General features: G+C 39.4%; 1 protein-coding gene across 6 annotated transcripts in view; it reads left to right on the plus strand.

Moving 5' to 3' along the window:
- The window catches only part of FRYL (FRY like transcription coactivator), a 467,937-nt gene that overhangs the window by 340,704 nt on the left and 106,229 nt on the right, over nt 1-21,004 (plus strand). For all 6 annotated transcript variants that reach the window (XM_089690113.1, XM_089690112.1, XM_089690114.1 and 3 more), the window contains 6 exons: nt 3,749-3,852; nt 6,371-6,479; nt 12,322-12,408; nt 13,415-13,586; nt 14,824-14,956; nt 20,511-20,618. In XM_089690113.1, the coding sequence (XP_089546239.1) occupies nt 3,749-3,852; nt 6,371-6,479; nt 12,322-12,408; nt 13,415-13,586; nt 14,824-14,956; nt 20,511-20,618 (713 nt within the window). The remainder of the gene's footprint in view (nt 1-3,748; nt 3,853-6,370; nt 6,480-12,321; nt 12,409-13,414; nt 13,587-14,823; nt 14,957-20,510; nt 20,619-21,004) is intronic.

Genomic DNA, 21,004 nt, shown 5'->3' on the forward strand with positions numbered 1-21,004 from the left:
TTTATTTTTCATCTAACATGCATGTCGCTCCATTTTCATGTTTGTTATGTTTTGCTGTCTCACATTGCTTTATTTAGATGCCATCTAACAACAGTCTCAGAAAACAAATAGAAACCTTACAGGTGAGTTTGTATACTAAAAATCTGGGCTTGCTTTCAAAGTACAAGAGACCTCATCATACCAGGTCTTTATAGAACTCCTGAAAGATGATCTTCATTTTCTGTGGACTGTTTAATGAAATCAACCTTGTTTGCAGACAAACCTACATACTGAAGATTGCCTGCCAGTTTATGTATGATTTCCATTATTAATGTAAATCTGTGCTGTGACTGAAATGAAAACTGCAATCTACTCTGAACACTTTGAAATGAAAAGAAACTAATTTTTTTCTGTAGAAGCAACTAATGTTATTCTATGTGTCCATGCACATTAGGTAATTTAGAGACGTTTTTTAAGCTCAGTGTTTAGCGGAAGAACAAGAAACCCCTTTTGTTTTGTGTTTTTAGAGTGCTTTTCTGGCAGAGAAAAACGCTCAATTAGCATTTTTTTTTTTGCCAAGAGCACTGGCGTTTTTTTAAACCGTTTTGCATGAAGCCTAAAGATGACTAGCAGTGAGAGGTGATAACATTATGTGCTGTGTCTGTATCATTGTATTGTATGAATGACTCATGAAGCCTATTATTATTATTATACAGGATTTATATAGCGCCAACAGTTTGCGCAGCGTTTTACAATATATTATAAGCCTAGGACTGAAAGCTACTATTGGCTCATTGGAGCGTCATCATTTTTTAATAATTCAGGCCTCTGACCTCTGATATGATGAGAAGTGGCCATACACAATCTTTTTTTCAATTCTACCATATACAGTATGTTAGAGCCATGAAGACAGCATTGGTCTTGTTGCTTTCTATGTGATCGATTGAAATTGTGTTGCAGTTATGTTTGCTCACTTAAATGAAAGTAATACTTTGGCAGGAATTGCAGGTGATTACTATTTTATTTCTCACTTAGAAAAGGTCTTGCCACCAAGTTCAAGTCCTTCTATATGTATATGTGCCTGTATGTGTATACAAAACAGTTATAGGTAGTGTTAACAGTAGTTGGTTGCATTGTACTGGACTTGTTAATCTTCATGTAGATGTTGATTGTCCAAGAACTGGATGGGAGGAATGTTGTTGAATCATCACTCTCTATTTCCATCCTTGGTGTTAGTGAGTTTGCAAAGGTGTTAATCCCTCAATTTACAAGGCTAGAGGAGTGAATTATTGTTAAATCGCCAGGGAAGTGATGTTTATATGGCCTTATATGTGTGTCAAAGGCACCCACCCCCTGTTCTCAGGGATGATTGTTTCAGTTTAACATAGATGGTCTCTCTCATGCCTCTTGTGAACCAGTTGTCTTCTCTGTCCAAAATGTGCACCCCACTCTCCTGAAAACAAAGTATGGGAGCCTTTAACACAGTCTGTTTTCCACATATACAGTAATGCTATTTTAGCAATCTACCCCATCAGTTTGACAATTTACATCTTTAGCCATGTAAATTGAGAAATGAATACCTATCCAGACTTCATGACACCAATAAAAGAATTATGTAACTAGAACAGTATGGTTCCACAACTTTCACACTACCTGTTCTTGGACAGTCAACATCTATACATTCCATAGTGAATGGATAAAGGTGTCTGTGCTATCTTTGTGGCTATAAATACTGGGGTCCTAAGGTGCTCTCCAAAAGTAGCTATTAATATAAAGCACTTGTTGCAGGGAACTCACAGATATTTCAAAGTGAATCTACTAAAGTTTAATGAAATGTATTTGCTGACCGACATGTAGGTGGTTGCAACAGTGTTTCTAAAAGCTTGGGGTTTTTTTCTTGAAAATAATAAACACACCATACTTTCCTGCTTTGTGCAATGGTTTTGCACAGAGCAGTCCTGATCATCCTCTTCTCATGTCCATTGACGGTGGGTCTAGCCCCTCCTCCTTGGCGAGTGCCCTCAGAGCAAGCAGTTTGCTTTGTGGGCACTCGTGAGTGCTCACTCCCAAGCCGCCTCTGTGTGTCTATAGGGTACACACAGTGTGGCTCAGTCCTGCCCCTCCCTTCCTCACTGGCTGAGATTGACAGCAACGGGAGCCGATGGCTCCCGCTGCTGTGTCTCAGCCAATAAGAAGAGTGACCCTGGAGAGCTGCTACTCTCATGCACATCGCTGGACCAAGATCAGGCTCGGGTAAGAATTGGGGGGTTGCGAGTGGAGCTGCACACTAAAGGTTTTTGATCTTCATGCATAGAATGCATGAAGTTAAAAAAATGCCTTTAGAACCACTTTAATATAGGTAGACTGCAACCCACCATAACTGCGGTCAGCAAATAAATGTAATTAAACTTTATTAGATTCTGTTTGAGAATATGAGAAATATCTATTTAATCTGCAGTGGTCTGCAAAATTCTATATCTGAACTTCACACCTTTAGCTGGCAGATGAAAATGAATCTCAAAAATTGAATTTGGTTGCAGTGGGTAATACTATAATATTTACATTTTCATCTGTCAGTCTTGGTATGCAGCCCTGGGGGCAGCTTCTGTAGAGCGGACACAGACAGAGCCTAATCTGTTGTATGGTCCCTGACCTCCGATCCACCTAAACGGAAGAGGATGGATCCCCTTCTGTTTTTTTCAGCGGACCGGATCAGACCCAGAGGTAGGAGGGTGTAAATGGACAGAAGTCTGTTTACACCCACCAGTCCATAGGAATGCATGGAACTTCCAATCGGCACTACCAGAAAAACTGACTGGCAGACCTGATTGAATCTCCCGTGTGAAAGGGACCTTTATCTACCGTACTTCTTTTGTATGGGTGTGGTTGGGTAACATCAACTTGCTTATTATAAACATATCTGCACAGATGATTGTCACAGAGGACACTGAGATCCAGGTTTCCCAGGAATTTCTTTCAAAAGTTTGTTCTACATACAATACAAGTGTAAAGTTTGGTTGTTATTACACTTTCATATCTGACACAGATATCTGTGGTGTTTTAAAAGGCAGTAAAATGTTTATGGGTGAAGTGGGACAACCTATACACTCATGAACTCATGAATGGAAGGCCACATTGTCTTTTGCTGCCTTGGTGACCAAAGGTTTTTGTGGCTGAACAGTTCTGTAAAATCCTCCACAAAATGTGGACATTTCCAGCCCCCCCTGGTAGATACCGGCTGTGTCTGACTTTTGGATCACATACCTAGTAATATGTATATGAGTGCCAGTAAAAAGTGTGGGGATTATCTCTGTTTGTTCTGGGTCAGTTACTCAATCACCATTAAAGTCAAAACTTTGAAGCATCAGCATGACAGCCAGGTGATTAACTTCCTCCAAAAAATGGTAGCTTCCATGATTCTTACATGACAGATTCCCTTTAAGTGGAGAGGCTGAGCAAATGCTGTTATATTCAGAGCTACCATCTAATGGCTAATCTCGAATTTAGAAGATCAAGCATTTATAATTGTGAAAGTCAATAATTAATTTAAGATAAATTGCAATAATTACTGTTATGTGCTTTCTGAAAAGGCATTAAACTTTCCCTGTAATCATGATAACAAGAAAAACAATAACAAACACTTTTTTTTGATTTGTGGTTATGGATTTGTTCACTTCTAATTATCCACACCAGTAGAATATTTGAATTGTTCACAGCACTTGCATACCGATAATATAGCTGAGATGTGTTTTCGTTTTTTCTTCTTCAGAATAAAGACCCTAAAATGTCTCGCGTTGCACTGGAATCTTTGTACAGATTGTTGTGGGTTTACGTTATTCGGATAAAATGTGAAAGCAACAATGTAACACATAGGTGAGTTTTATAAAGCAATGTACATATGTTTTGCATGGTGGCTAGAAAGAAGCATAACTTTCCTAATTTATGTAAGGCAACACTTACAGCAGTCCAATTAAGAATTACAGAGGAAAACATACTACCTATTTCCTTGGATCTTATCAAATGTGGTTTATGTTTAATGACTGAAAGTGTAAATGCCCTTATAAAATAGTTTGGGAGAATACAGTGGGGTTGATTTAGTAAAATTGGAGAGTGCAAAATCTGGTGCAGCTCTGCATAGAAACCAGTCCGCTTCCAGGCTTCATTGTCAAAGCTTAGTAAGAACAAGCTTTAATTAAAGTGATTCTAAAGACTTAGTTTTTTTTATAGATAAAATAACAAATACATCATACTTACCTTTTCTCTGCAGTGGTTTTGCACAGAGCAGCCCAGATCCTTCTGTTCTCAGGTCCCTCACCAGCGCTCCTGGCCTCTACCTCCTGTTGGGTGCCCCCACAGCAATTTTAGATACCTATACTATTTGCTTTTAAAAATACACTTAACATTCCTTTTAATTAACATATACCTGCTTAAATTGGTGTTTATTTTTAAATTTATGTTATCCTGTCCTTCACAAAGACAGTGTTTCGCTTTGTGTTCTACTGCACCATTGTATGACAAGAAGTCCTCAGAGGCATGTCTAAATTTCCATATTAGCAGTTTTGTGTCCCTCTTACACCGCAGAATATGTTCATGTGTCAGTCACTGTTAAAATATAAATGTAATCAATGTTGCTAATTGCCATTAACCGTGTGTGACTGGATATCTCCTAGTGTAAAGTCCTGGGTTTGGTTTATGCATCTACTCTGTGCTGCTGTTAATGAGAGTAGCATAAATAAAGCTAATTAGTCTCATTACAGTATGTGGCTGATGTTAAAATCATCTGTATTGTTAAGCACAGAAGGAAACACCAGGATCTCTAGCTGTGACCAAGCATTAAAGTTACATTTCATCCCTTGTTGCTCCTGCCAGCTCCTTGTGCTGTTTCAAGTCTATACATGCCAATGTATTTTTCTTACATTGCCAGTAAATTGTATCTTAGATCTGTTTTACTTTGTCAGCTGCTGGTGTGTGTCATGTGAGAAAGTAATTTGGACTTTATTGCCAGCTTGTCTTACTCTGTTAACAATTAGCTTCTATTTGGATCGATGTGACAGGTTTCATATATTGGATAGCGGAGGGCTGGGAACTTTGCAGCAGTTAATTACACAATGGTAGGCCATTTATAGAGATGGTCTTATTAGGAAGCTGCCTAAGGGGCTTAGTATAGCCTGTAAATTACTGATCGTATATGTGATGTCAGGTTCTAGCAGTGCAATTTTCTGAATTTGTGATCTGTTTCCTTAGGAAAGTTTGTAACATTTTAGAATAACTGTGACAGCTGATGCATTTTACAGTCTTAAAATTGTACAAGCCTATTAAAATAGGCATAAAAGGCACAGACGGGGTCTAAAAAGCTTGAGCCATGACCTCTTATGACCTCCTCCTGTCATAATTCTGCTTGTACAGGTCTCTGTTCCCAATAAGTTGATAAGTTTGGGGCCTGACACTTTGAGACTGGTTTCCAAGGCAATGAGAGTATATGGTTGTAAAGGCAAAAATCTGAAATGGTTACAATAAATAGAAGGTTTGGGAATCATATAAAAACAACAACAATCTATAATCATCCATGCCACATACCAGGACTTTAGTAGGCTGTTAGCGATTCCCACCACTCATGTTTCAGAACCTTAGAAAGCTGTCCGCAATTCCCACCAATCTGGTTCTGAAGCTTAGAAGGCTGTAAGCCATCCCCACAAACCATGTGTCAGGACCATAGAAGGCTGTCAGCAGTTCCCACCATTCATGGTTCAGAACCTTAGAAGGCTGTCTGCAATTCCCACCAATCATGGTTCAGAACCCTAGAAGGCTGCAGGCAATCCCCACTAACCATGTATCAGGACCTTAAAAGGCTGTCAGCAATTCCCACCAATCGTGGTTTAGAACCTTAGAAAGCTGTAAGCAATCCCCCCAACCATGTGTCAGGACCTTAGAAGGCTGTCAGCAATTCCCACCAGTCATGGTTCAGAACCTTAGAAGGCTATAAGCATTCCCCACCAACCATGTGTCAGGACTTCAGAAGGCTGTCAGCAATTCCCACCATTCATGGTTCAGAACCTTAGAAGGCTCTAGGCAATCCCCACCAACCATGTGTCAGGACCTTAGAAGGCTGTCAGCAATTCCCACCAATCATGGTTCAGAACCTTGGAAGGCTGCAGGCAATCCCAGCTATGTGTAAGGACCTTAAAAAGTCTGTATATAACCCCACTAATCATGTGCCAGTAATATCATTTCGAAGCTGTAGATCAAGAGTTCAGGGGGGCACATACTCAAGTCCCCTGAGCTACAGAAACTTCTGTAATATTCTTAAATTACTGTGTTTTAGTTTTTGTCATGTGACTTTATCACCATCATAAAAGTTAAATTTATTGGGTTTATTTTTTGTTTTTTTTAGCCGCCTTATGAGCATTGTATCCGCACTTTTCCCCAAGGGCTCCCGTAGCGTTGTGCCCCGTGACACCCCTCTTAATATATTTGTCAAGATTATTCAGTTCATTGCTCAGGTAAGATGACTTAAGTATTATATGTAAATATTATATGTAAATAATCTAACAGGTTAATATCTAATGTTGAACAAATTACACTATATTGCCAAAAGTATTGGTCTGCCTGCCTTTACACGCATATGAACAGTAATGGTATCCCAGTCTTGGTCTATAGGGTTCAATATTGAGTTGGCCCACCCTTTGCAGCTATAACAGCGTCAACTCTTCTGGGAAGGCTGTCCACAAGGTTTAAGAGTGTGTCTATGGGAATGTTTGACCATTCTTCCAGAAGCACATTTGTGAGGTCAGGCACTGATGTTGGACGAGAAGGCCTGGCTCGCAGTCTCCACTCTAATTCATCCCAAAGGTGTTCTGTCAGATTGAGGTCAGGACTCTGTGCAGACCAGTCAAGTTCCTCCACCCCAAACTGGCTCATCAATGTATTTATGGACTTTGCTTTGTGCATTGGTGCGCAGTCATGTTTGAACAGGAAGGGGCCATCCCCAAATTGTTCCCACAAAGTTGGGAGCATGAAATTGTCCAAAATGTCTTCGTATGCTGACACCTTAAGAGTTCCTTTCACTGGAACTAAAAGGCCAAGCCTAGCCCCTGAAAAACAATTTCACACCATAATCCCCCTTCAACGTAACTTTACATTTGGCACAATGCAGTCAGGCAAGTACCGTTCTCCTGGTAACCGCCAAACCCAGACACGTCCATCGGATTGCCAGACAGACGAGCATGATTGGTCACTCCAGAGAACACGTTTCCATTGCTCTAGAGTCCAGTGTCAGCTTGCTTTACACTACTGCATCCAACGCTTTGCATTGCACTTGGTGATGTAAGGCTTGGATGTAGCTGCTGGGCTGTGGAAACCCATTCCATGAAGCTCTCTACGCACTCTTGTGCTAATCTGAAGGTGACATTAAGTTTGGAAGATCTTTAGCTATTGACTCTGCAGACAGTTGGTAACTTCTGCGCTTCAGTATGCGCTGACCCGCTCCGTCTCTTTACATGTCCTACCACTTTGTGGCTGAGTTGCTGTTATTGCCAGTTGCTTCCACTTTGTTTTACTACCACTAACAGTTGATATTATATATATTTAGTAGCAAGGAAATTTCACAGATGGACTTTTTGCACAGGTGGCAACCTATCACGGTACCACGCTTGAATTCACTGAACTCCTGAGAGTGACCCATTCTTTCACAAATGTTTGTAGAAGCAGTCTGCATGCTTAGGTGCTTGATTTTATACACCTGTGGCCATGGAGGTGACTGGAAAACCTGAATCCAGTGATTTGGAGGGGTGTCCCAATACTTTTGGCAATATAGTGTAAGTCATGCCAATTAGGGTCTGGTAGGATAAACCAGTTGTGAATGATTTATTGCATGTGTATATAAGTATTTAAACCCATAATATCTGTATTGTGTCGAATCAAACGGCATGTATATGCGAACTGTGTATTTTTGTTTTATGTGTACCTTGCTTGCTGCTAATTGATTCAACTCTGTTCTGCCTTTATACGAATAAACTTCAATTGTTTAAAAAAAAAAAAAAATATCTGTATTAGGGCTTTTTTTTACCTGCAATGCTACATAGGCAGATGCCTAGTGGCCCACAAGGAAAGCTGACAATGTGCATCAGTCAAGTGCATCCTTCTCCTATAACTCACTGTCCTGGACCCCAATTACTTATCCTGAGAGAAATAAAATAGAGATATATTACAGCCTGTTTTTGAAGCTCAACTCCATTCTAATATTTTTTTTTAATATTAAAGCAAGTGAAGATGTGTTATAAGGGTCATATCTGACTTGTCTCTGACACAAGACCTGAAATGAGTGAAACAGGATTACCAGGACAGCTAGGCACCATTGGCAAGAAAAATACTCATAAAGCTTCTATCTTTTACTGGACCAACTAACCGATGAGTTTTGGTGTCCTCTGTGACCATGATGACCTTACTTCCTCTGTTTACAACCAACGTCCAAAAAAGTTAGGACACTGTGTAAAATCTACATAAAAACGGAATGCAGTGATATGCAAATCTTATAAACCCATATTTTATTCAAAGAAGAAAACATCAAATGTGCCATTTTAGAAAGAATTAAAGTAATTTTGATATTGAGGGCAGCTACATGTCTCAAAGTTAGGATAGGGACATGTTTACCATACCCCCTTCTTTTTTTTTTTATATATATAATCTTTATTTTGAAAAGAGAAAGGCAGCCAGCACTCTGCAGGCAGTAAATTTACAACTTAAAGAAACATTACAACATCAGGCAGCTTTTACAGCTTAAAGGGTAAACAACATAGGTTACAAACAGGTCAGCATTTGGTCCACAGCGTAAGAACAGCAAGAGGTAACCCTCAAGGTAGTCGTCTGTCAGACATCAAATATATCCAGTGTTAAAGGAAAGCATCCCCTCTTCTCTTAGCATTTTGTAAACGTCTTGGAACTGAGGAGACCAGTTGCTGGAGTTTTGCTAGAGGAATGCTGTCCCATTCTTGCCTGATATACAGCTGTGTTCAAAAGTTTGCATACCCTGGCAGAAATCGTAAAATTTTGGCATTGATATTGAAAATATGACTGATTATGCCAAAAACTGTCTTTTTAATAAGGATAGTGATCATATTATCACATAGTTGTTTAGCTCCTTTTTAAATCATAATAGCAGAAATCACCTACATGGCCCTGGAATATTTGGCATTGGTACACACACAGGTTAAAATGTCAATTAAAGGTTAATTTCCCACAACTGTGTTTTTTGCATTTCAATTAGTGTCTGTGTATAAATAGTCAATTAGTTTGCTAGCTCTTAGGTTGCTGCACTGAGCAGGCTAGATACTGAGCCATGGGGATCAGAAAAAAACTGTCAAAAGACCTGTATAACAAGGTAATGGAACTTTTTTAAAGATGGAAAAGGATATAAAAAGATGTCCATAGCCTTGAATATGCCATTTAGTACTGTTAAATTACTGACAAAGTAGTGGAAAATGTGGGAATCTCTTGTAACTAAGCTAAGTACAGGTATTCCAAGAAAGATTGCAGCCACATCTGCCAGAAGAATTGTTCGGGATACAATGAAAAACCCACAGGTAACCTCAGCCTTAAGGAGCACAATACTTTAACAAAAGTGAGATGCATTATCAAGTTGGCAGAAAAAAGTCTTTACTAAGCCAATGCCAAAAAATAGCCTGGTGAGGTGTGTCATGGTGTTGTCGGGCATATTGTAACCTGGCTTTTTTGTGGCATTGGTGAAGTAAAGGGTTTTTTTCTGGCAACATGACCATGCAGCTCTTCTACTATAAAGCCATGCTGTTTATAGATGCATTATGCTGCTTATAGTAGTCTGGCGAAATATGGAAGGCCTTCCCTAAAAAAGACATCATCTAGATGGGAACACATGCTGCTCTAAAACATGGATATATCATATCTTTTAGCATTGATGGTGTCTTTCCATATGTGCAAGCTGCCCTCAGTCATTTGTTTACTTGAGGCCCAATGTGTCAGCTACTAGTGCACTGAAGGTAGATATATAAGCCAGATGACCATAATGATCACCTTTACTTGGGGACATGTTTACCCATAAAGTGGTTGTATGGGAGCTGGGTTGCTGTGCAGTATATGACATCAGATCTCCACACTTTTCTATCTGGAAGCTGAGAAATATCATCTAGTTCTGTACTTTAGAAGGCTGTAGATAAACAGATATAGGTTATGTAGGAGGATCTAATCTCTATGCATCACATGAGTGCAGTCACTTAAAGGATAAGTTCACCTTTTAGACAAAAATAATAAATGCACATTTTTTTGCAGGTAAAAAAAATGTGCATTTATTATTTTTGTCAACAGGAACCTGGAAAACATTGCACCAGCAATCAGTAGATCGCTGATGCCATGCGGGCCTCCTGTAGACCTGTCAAATCTGCTTGCCATATGGGATGTACGGATAGGCAGATATTCTAACAGGAAGCTTTAATGAACTACCACAGCTCTCCACAGCGCCACGGTTGTTCATTGAAAACTACAAGCCCACAGCCGTTAAGACTGTCGGGACTTGCAGTTCATTCATTTACAGAAGTCCATGAATGAATGATGCGGCCATGTTGGTGGAGCCCCACACAGCCACGCTGTTTTCAAATCTGACAGTATGGGGAGACTTCTTCCTGTACTATCTGTCAGAGGGAGGGCAGTGGCTGCGGCTATGGGAACATGTTGCATTTTTCCACTCTAAAAACGGGTGGAACATGTAACATGTTCCCAAAGGTGAACCTATCCTTTAAGTGGGCTTATGTAAGTGTTTATTATCACTTCTATGACCACACAAACAAGGTGCATGACACTTTAAACTGGTTTACACATGCATTTCTAACTCTTTGCAGGTAAAAAAAAATGTGCATTTATTATTTTTGTCCAAAGGAGCCTGTAAAGCATTGCACCAGCAATTAATAGATTGCTGATGCCATGCAGGTCTCCTGCAGACCTGTCAGAATATCTGCTTGCCGTACGGGTTGTACAACCAATCAGATATTGTGACAGGAAGCTTCAATGACCTACTACGGCTCTCCACAGCGCCATGGTAGTTCATTGAAAACTACAAGCTGACAGCTGTTAAGGCTGCCGGGATTTGTAGGCACTCATTAACAGAACTCTGTGAATGCGTGACGTGGCTGTGTGGGTGGAGCCCCACATGGCCGCGCTGTTTTCAAATTTGACAGATAGTATGGGGAAACTTCTCCCAGTACTATCTGTCAGAGGGAGGGGTTTGTGGCTATGGGAACCTGTTACACGTTCCACCTAAAAACATGTAGAACATGTTCCAAAGGTGAACTTATCCTTTAAAACACAATCAGGATTTATTTGCTGTCTTTGTTCCCATTTGAGATACTTTAATGAGCTAAAGCAGAAAATGAGGAAACATTTCCCATTGTATTTGATGTCAAAGCAGAAAGTAAAGGGTGATTCCCCAAAGGACAGCAAGTGGTTGAAAAAAATTATTACCAGTAATGCAATTTTGAATGTACCGTCAACATTATATTACTTTCTGTGTCTGCTTGAGAAAAATTTCCCCTCACCACCTGTGCAGTTAACGGGGGTCAAAACAACTGACCCCAAAGTATGTAGATCAGGAGTCCTGAACACTTGTTTTAGTACTAATTAAGCCTCTTGAGTCTTTTTTACAAAATGGACATCTTCTGCAGACTAGCTTGTGACATGAAATAGTGATTTACCTGTGTCAATCCAGTAGCCGTCCTTGACCATTTTTAGTCCTCATGCACACTGGACATTTTTACAGCTGCTGTTTTTGGCTTTTGACGTTTTTTTCTACAGCCAGTAACCCCCCAGCTTGTTATCCTATGTGTCCATGCACACATAGACCAGTCAATGTTTTTTGGCAGGAAAAAAAGCCAGGACTAGTGGGTTTCTAGAGGAGTTTTTTAGCTTCTTGTAAAAACGTGGCAAAATGTGGTAAAATGCCGCAAACTGGCATTTTTGGACTTTTTTTGATGAAAAAAATGGGGGGGGGCAAAAAAAACCTCTATAAACCGCATCTGCAGAAAAACGCGGGAAAACGCAGCTAAACGCTAATGCGAAACACTAAAGAAAGCTGAAAAACTTGCGTTTTTAATGTGACTTTACACAGCTAACGTTACCAGCTTTATCAAAACGTCCCGTGTGCATGAGGACTTAAGAATGCTTGATGAAAATATAGAAAAAAGCCAAAATCTCTCTACAAAGAGGGGAAAAATAATATAGATAGAGTGATTGATTGATTTTAGAGTCACTGTTAGCTGTGTTCATTTCAGGTTTCAATCTTATTGCTAAGATGTTTTGTGGGCTTTTTTTTTTTTTTTATAGGAACGTTTAGATTTTGCAATGAAAGAAATAATATTTGATCTTCTGAGTGTTGGAAAATCTTCAAAAACATTTACTATCAACCCAGAGGTAAATTATTACATTTATATTGCATTTTTTTCCCTTTTATTTATCAACCCTCCCCCACTCCAGCAGATATTTTAAAGCTAAATGTCAGACAACTGTTTTACCTGTCAAAGGAGTTGTATTACTTTCTTTCTAGTCCTGAGGTTTATTTAGCCCCTGCCCTTTAGCATAGGCAATGGGGTGACCTGACTTTTGTCCACTTGTATTTACATGGTTATAGATAGGTCACGTTTACGCCCCCAGTTTGTGATTGGGGGAACAGCTGCTCACTGATGAGCTCCTCCCCCTGCTTCCTTTGCTCTGCTGCTGTCGGCACATCTTTGCGTATGTTCACGTAGCATGCCTGAATAGCCTCTAGTGCTATCCCTTTCTCAGTGTCTTCTGCAGTAGTTCTGCTGTAAAGTAAAGCAGACAAGTCATATTAAATATGTTTAATTCTTTTTTAATGAAAATATAACTATTAATCTGTATTTTTATATTTTATTTTGACGAAATGTTGCTCTATTTTTGATTGATATCTAGTAGCATTATATTTATTTTTAATTTATACTTAGGAACTTATATTTCCAAAATGCTGTATAAACTTGCTCAGTAGGAGGGTTACCCAGAGGACATAATTTGCGGGAGAGAACCCATATATAAAAAAATAATCTGATATGCATTTTGGCAATTTAGCAATTACACTATCTTACGCTTTGGTGTATTGGCCAATCTGTGAGTAAAGAGTTTTATAGTCCAGCAATTATTGTCAGCAATTATAGTTCATTACTGAAATGCAAATAGCCAACTATTGCTCAGAATAGAGAAATGAAAGTGGATCTGTGTTGTTGAATGCTATGACTGCCCATCTCTAGGGTTGAGAGCAGCCATTTCTGCCAGTCTGCTTGGTGGTATATTTTTTTGGTGATGCTGCAGTTTTGGCAGAGTGGATTGAGCTCTTCTCTAAGGGTTGTCAGTGCAAAGTTGTATCCTGAGTGCTAATGCTTTTTTCTATCTGCTCGTCTTTTAGAGGATGAATATTGGTCTCAGAGTCTTCCTTGTCATAGCAGACAGCTTGCAGCAGAAAGATGGGGAGCCCCCCATGCCCACAACTGGAGTTGTTCTTCCCTCAGGAAACACTTTACGTGTCAAGAAAATCTTTCTAAATAAAACACTCACAGACGAAGAAGCCAAATGCATAGGTTTGTCTTCATTGTCTTTTATGAGCTTGGAATTAAAGTGGTATTAAACCCAAAAGGAAACTTTTATTATATTGCAGCTTACCAATTCTTATTTGTGAAGGCTGCATTAGTTTTCTTTTTTAGACTTTCTTTCTGTTATTTTTACCTGCTGATACTGCCTTTAAGTCTGCTGTTTTTCAACAGAACAAGCTGCCCTGCAGATGTATCAGAGTGTTGAGACAAACCATTTACTAATGTCAGGGGTGCTTTCAATGACCAGCTTTTCCGTAAAATCTTTATCCCAAAAGGAACAAAACTGACTAATTGTTTATAACGTGTTAGCTGCAGTTTGGCTTCAATCTGTTAGTATATCTAAATCTGCTAGTCCCTCTAACACCCCCCCCTTCCCCCAGACTGACAATACTGCTGCGCAAAGGTGTCTCTGTTGCTCCTTCATACATAGTGGAGGCACTCTAATGCAGGAGGTATGTTATTGGCCAGAGCACCAAGTGAAAAGAAAGGAAAAAAACGTCTAATGATTGGTAAGCTGCAGTATATTACATTTTTGGTTTAGGGTTGAAAAGTTTTTGTTACATATACACTGAACTAGATTCAGACATATTCAAGGGCAATTCACACCTGAATGCAGTGCGAAGCAGAGCATGCATTTTCATGCATTGCTGTGTGCCGTCTTAGGCAGCTCATCCAGAATATATTGGCTGTGACGTACCTCAAGTCATGAAAAAAAATAAGTCATGCTGCATTTTTTACAGCACACTGCAATGCATATTTTGTAAAGCTGACTAGAGATGGATAGAAATTTGACCGGTTCAGCAGGGACCAGAAGAATATTGATCCATCTATGGCTGGTTCTGTTTGAGTACAGTCCATCTTAATTTGATTTTAAATCTTCTGCACTCTGTCCAACAGTAAAGGAAAAAACAAAAAGGAATCGCCCTAAATCAAGACTTCTACTTTTTTGATGTTTAACCTGGTGCAACACTCTACTGCTAATGCATTGTAATAATATTAATTATTCCCACATTTTACACTTGTTTCCTTTTTGCCACACTAGTGTTTTCATTGTTTACTTGGCTTACATAGAATTTATAGTTTGATATTATTTATGCACCTATTCTCCAATCTTTTATTTGGAATACATTCTGTCTGAGTCACTGAGTCTTTACCATTTGTGTTCCATTGTCTGCAAATTACCTGATATTGCAAGGCTTTTAAGAATTTGCTCCTTTTTGTGCAGGCATGTCTGTTTACCACCCCCAAGTCCGAAAAGCATTGGACAGTATACTAAGGCATCTGGACAAAGAAGTTGGCAGGCCAATGTGCATGACAAGTGTGCAGATGTCTAATAAAGAGCCTGAGGATATGATCACGTATGTATAAGCGGATAATGCCTCTATTTGCACTCTGTTTTCTTGCAGAAGTGAGCCGTTTGAATGTTTGATGTGCTTAAACCCAGTGATCAATAATGATCTTTGAAGCTTATGTTTGCTAGCAATTACTGTACCACATAAAGCTGCTCAGTGCTGGTAATTAGCTGGAAAGCATGTGTATTGAGAAAGTAGAGGATTAGAGAGCATCATTCCAGGGTGCAGTCTGCCTGACAGTGCATAGTGTGCTTAAATGAGCTGTAATCAGTGTGTGCTAAGCATTCAGGACTGTTCTCACACAACTAGTGGTACCCCTGTATGGTTTGGCTACCAAAGAGATCCGGCAGGCACTGTTTATATCTGACCCACCTAATGCGCGTGTGTGTGTCTATACATACATACAGACACATACAGTGCCTTGAAAAAGTATTCATGTCCCTGAACATTTTCCACATTTTTCTTTCATGTTACAACCAAAAACATAAATGTATTTTATTGGGATTTTATATGATAGACCAACACAAAGACAGAACTGTGAAGTGGAAGGAAAATGCTAAATGGTTTTCAAATTTTTTTACCAAGAAATATCTGAAAAGTGTGGCGTACATTTGTATTCAGCCCCCCTGAGTCAATACTTTGTAGAACCACCTTTCACTGCAATTACAGCTGCAAGTCTTTTTGGGGATGTCTCTAACAGCTTTGCACATCTAGAAAGTGAAATGTTTGCCCATTTTTCTGTGCAAAATAGCTCAAGCTCTGTCAGATTGGATGGAGAGCATCTGTGAACAGCAATTTTCAAGTCTTGCCACAGATTCTCAATTGGATTTAGGTCTACACTTTGACTGGGACATTCTAACACATGAATATGCTTTGATCTAAACCATTCCATTGTAGCTCTGGCTGTATGTTTAGGGTCGTTGTCCTGTTGTCAGGTGAACCTCTGCCTCAGTCTCAAGTCTTTTGTAGATTCTTCACAGGTTTTCTTCTAAGATTGCCCTGTATTTGGCTTCATCCATCTTCCCATCAACTCTGATCAGCTTCCCTGTCCCTGCTGAAGAAAAGCATCCTAACAACATGATGCTGCCACCACCATGTTTCACAGTGTAGATGGTGTGTTCAGGGTGATGTGCAGTGTTAGTTTTCTGCCACAGATAGCATTTTGCATTTAGGCCAAAAAGTTCAATTTTGGTCTCATCTGACCAGAGCACCTTCTTCCACATGTTTGCTGTGTCCCCCAAGTGGCTTCTCACAAACTGCAAATTTGAATTCTTATGGCTTTCTTTCAACAATGGCCTTCATCTTGCCACTCTTCTATAAAGGCTAGATTTGTGGAGTGCACGACTAATAGTTGTCCTGTGGACAGATTCTCCCACCTGAACTGTGGATCTCTGCAGCTCCTCCAGAGTTACCATGGGTCTCTTGGCTGCTTCTCTGATTAATGCTCTCTGTGCCCGGCCTGTCAGTTTAGGTGGACGGCCATGTCTTGGTAGGTTTGCAGTTGTGCTATACCCTTTCCATTATCGGATGATGGATTGATCAGTGCTCAGTGAGATGTTCAAAGCTTGGGATATTTATTTATAACCTAACCCTTCTTTAAACTTCTCCACAACGTTATCCCTGACCTTGTGTGTTCCTTGGCCTTCATGATGCTGTTTGTTCACTAATATTCTCTAACAAACCTCTGAGGGCTTCACAAAACAGCTGTATACTGAGATTAAATTACACACAGATGGACTCTATTTACTATTTAGGTGACTTCAGAAGGCTATTGTGAAGGGGTAATGAGTAAAGGGGCTGGAATACAAATGCACGCCACACTTTTCAGATATTTATTTGTAAAAAATTTTGAAAACCATTTATCATTGTCTTTCCACTTCACAATTATGTGGCACTTTGTGTTGGTCTATCACATAAAATCCCAATAAAATACATTTAGGTTTTTGGTTGTAACATGACAAAATGTGGAAAATTTCAAGGGGTATGAATACTTTTCAAGGCACTGTATTTATTATAAAAACAAATTACAGAAATTTGACACATTCTGTTACATTCTTAATTATTCAAGCTCTTATAAAATTGGAAAAAGTACCTAAAGGCATTCAAATCAATACAATACAAATAAGAAAGATTATGGTTTAGGCTAATTTTCTAAAAAGGAGAGGAGGAGATGGTATTGTAAAGCTCAATTCCAGTCTCAAAAACAAAGGCAATTGCTATTTTCCATGGCAGCAGAGCAGAGACTTTTCACTAAAACTGTTAATTTACTTTACATACATGTTTAGATTGCTTTTACTATACTCTGATTCCGAGCTGCCATCATGCACCTATACAACACTCTTGCATAATGTTACTTTTTCTGCAAGAAATTCATTTTCTGCATTCCACATTCCAAAGCAGTTTTCACATTAAACTCCCATAGACACTTATTTAAGGTGAGGCGTGGCATTTATAGGCTAATTGTGATCATGAAATTCACTATGTCATAATACTGCCTCTGTGATGAAGTAAGCACAGCCTTAGCGAGTATACACAGAGGAGGAGAGATTTGACAGCAGTGCATATGTCAATCTGAGCTGCATCACTAGTGTTGGCCGCAACTGGTAAAACAGTGGCAGCTGTACAAATAGTAGCACATAGAATGCAGACTTTTCATCTGATAACAGAAAATACAATTATTTAAATCACACAGCACGGGAAGCTATTTTGTAGCTTTTCTATTGTTATTAAGATCAGGGTGCCTGGAATTTACACTTTAAGGCCCCTTAATATGATTGGATGTCCTGCACTGATGAGTCAAAGAAATTCCTCTGGAGAAAATATTGTTTTTACACTTGCCCTTTTTCATCAGATTTCCCTGCGCAAGTGACTCTTACTGTGTTAACAAAAGCTAACACACATTTTTTTTTTTTTTTTTTAAATCATTGTCACTTTTTTATTTATTTATTTCAGGTATTTATATAGTGCCGTCAATTTACGCAGCGCTTTTACATGTATTGTACATTCACTTCAGTCCCTAACCCTCAAGGGGTGTACAATCTAAGGTCCCTAACTTACCTTCACATACTAGGGTCAATTTAGACAGGAACCAATTCCCCTACCAGCATGTCTTTGGAGGGTGGGAGGAAACCGGAGTACCTGGAGGAAACCCACGTAGGCACAGGGAGAAAATGCAAACTCCAGGCAGGTGGTGCCATGGCTGGGATTCAAACCAACAATCCTAGTACTGCCAGGCGGAAGTGCTAACCATTTAGCCAATAAATCCAAGAGCACTGTACTACTTAGTCAAGGTATTTAAACTTGAAGGTCCACACAACATCCAATGATAATAATAACTTGTTCATGAGTTAAAGAACATTTTTGGTTCTATCTTTTTTTTATGTTGCTTCGCAAGAAATATTTAATCAATAGTCTAGGAAATGCTAACCGATAATAAAGTTACAGTCTGTTTTACATGGAAAAGGCATTTGTTTCACATTCAGTTCTACAAATCAAAGTTCTTTCAAGGGACCTGAGACTGTCCCCAGAAATCAGGGATGGTTGTCAGCTATATATTAAAAAAAAAAAAAAAAACAGTACAAATAGCAGTGACTCCCTAGACATGTCAAAACCCCCTGAATGGCAATCACTTTGAATGGTTCATTAGCATTAGGGCCTACTCTAATAAAGCTACGAATGTCAGTAATTGAAAAACTGCTGCATGGTAATGCTGAGGTGTTGTTTAGACTTATGAAGCAATATAGAAACAAGATTTTATATGGGAAGGATTTTGTGTTTTCTTCTGTTTTGAACATGTTTCTTAGTTCCTACTGATGTAAATTGATTTTTTATTTATTGCAATTTTCACGTCATTATTGCCCTTTTGCACTGCCTAATGGAATAAGCCTACAAATTCACAATTAAAATGGCGCTAAAGCCAAAACGTTATTACCCTTAAAATGTTACTAAACCCACAATAGTAAAATCAGTCTGTATATGCAGTAAAGCATGCTTGTTATACTCACTGTGGAACCTGAGGGGTTAATCCTCTGCATTGTGTAAAAAGGCTGTTTGATCCTTTCTTCTCTGTTCCTTCCCTTTTTCAAGCAACCACCACTTATCTCCAGACTGAACCGTGGGCATGCACTTGCTCAGTTGGTGTATATTGCTAGAGAGGTTTTTTTTTTTTCTTGGGAGATTGCATGTGATCAGCACAGGGCCAATCAGCACTGTTCAGACAGAGGTCAGGGGATTTCTATCCTCCTAGAGCAGAAAGAAAACTCCTCCTACAAGCTTTAGCTAGTGCCGGGCTGGACACTGGTAGAAGCCACAAGACACTCTAACTGCTGAGGAGAAAAGATATTTAGTAGTTTATATTTACTAAAATAATTGCACTTCCATGTTCTGTGTACTGTGGGAGACCAGGTATAGTGAATGCAGGGTCCTGGGTTTAGTAATACTTTAATATGTACAGTTTGGAGGAAAGAAGGGAAAAGGGAGATATGACTGAAACCGTTAAATACCAAAGGGGGTGAAGAAGGTTCGGGAGAGAAATATTTTCAATATGAAGTCAAGGTCAAAAACATGGAGACATGACCTCAAACTAGAAGGAGGAAAGTTCATAACTAATCTTAGAAATTATTATTTTATCAAAAAGTTGTTGGTTTTTGGAATAAACTTTTAGGAGAGGTAGTGAGTCAGTCAACAGTAAGTGGATTGAAACATGCTAGGGACAAATATAGATCAATACTCACACAAAAAAAAATTTAAATCAAGAAAAAAATGGGGCAGACTCAATGGACCACTTGGTTTAGTTAGTTTTCTGCTGTCAATCTTCTATATTTAAACTCCTAACATCAGCATCTTTTGTGTGTTCTGGTACTGAAATGATTGCACTTCCATGTTCTGTGTACTGTGGGAGACCAGAAATAGTGGATGCAGGGTCCTGGGTTTAGTAATACTTTAATGCATTTCCTGCAAGGTAAAAAACGTTTTACAGTTTTCTGTCCTCCCCCAACTCCCTAAATACTTACTTGAGTCCTCAGTCGATCCAGCGCTGTGCAATGGCTGGATCTTATCTCTCCCCTCTCTTTCTCTTCACATAAGGACTCGAATAGTAGCAGGAGCCATTGGCTTCTGCTGCTGTCCATCAAATGCTGTGAGGAGGAAGCAGCGAGCAGGGCCAAACCACACTGTGTGTATCTATGGAGCGTGCCTCCATAGATGCACACAGGTCGGGAGCGAGCACACAGTGCATGCCCCCATAGCAAGTTGCTTGCTGTGGGGGCACACAGAGAGGACGAGGATCTGAGATTGCCAGCGGGGGACCCCAGAAGAGGAGGTTCATGGCCACTCTGTGCAAAACCATTGCACAGAGCAGGTAAGTATAACATGTTTATTATTTTGATTTTTAAAAAATTATCTTTAGTATCACTTTTAGACTTATGTCATGTTTCAGAGGTTAACTTGCACACATTTTAAAACAGTATAGCAGAGGAAGAGATCATACATAAGAAGATCACACATTTTTCATAGTGTTACTGTTCATGGCGGTTGATTTCTTGCTGTTCTTTTATTACAGGGGTGAAAGGAAACCCAAGATTGATTTATTTAGGACTTGCATTGCTGCTATTCCAAGGCTTATCCCTGATGGTATGAGCAGGGCTGATCTCATCGAATTGCTAGCAAGGTAAACTTTCTTCTATAACTTGGTTCATAGTAGCATCTATCTTTCTTCTGCTGTATTGTATGCTGTGCACATGCAGATCCTTTTTGCTTTTCATTTTAAATGGTTTTTTCTTTCTCATCTATTGAATGACAATGGCAGTCTTAAACCTTTAGGTCATACTACTACTTACCAGAGGGTTGGACAATGGCAACAAAAAAAAAACTGTAGACATCTCAGGACTAGCCTGGAAGTGACCTTTATACAACACTGGGCTTTGCCTAGGGCATTTTCCACACCTACTTTTGGTGATGAGTTAAAGGAGAAGTATGGGATTATAAAAAGAAAAAATACATGCTCACCTCCATGCTTTAGCATCTATGTAAGGCTGCAGCTATCCCACACCATTT

The sequence above is a fragment of the Staurois parvus genome, unplaced genomic scaffold (genome assembly GCF_062004578.1).
Source record: "Staurois parvus isolate SC_StPar_1 unplaced genomic scaffold, SC_StPar_1.0 ptg000517l, whole genome shotgun sequence".
In the NCBI taxonomy this organism is placed as follows: domain Eukaryota; kingdom Metazoa; phylum Chordata; class Amphibia; order Anura; family Ranidae; genus Staurois; species Staurois parvus.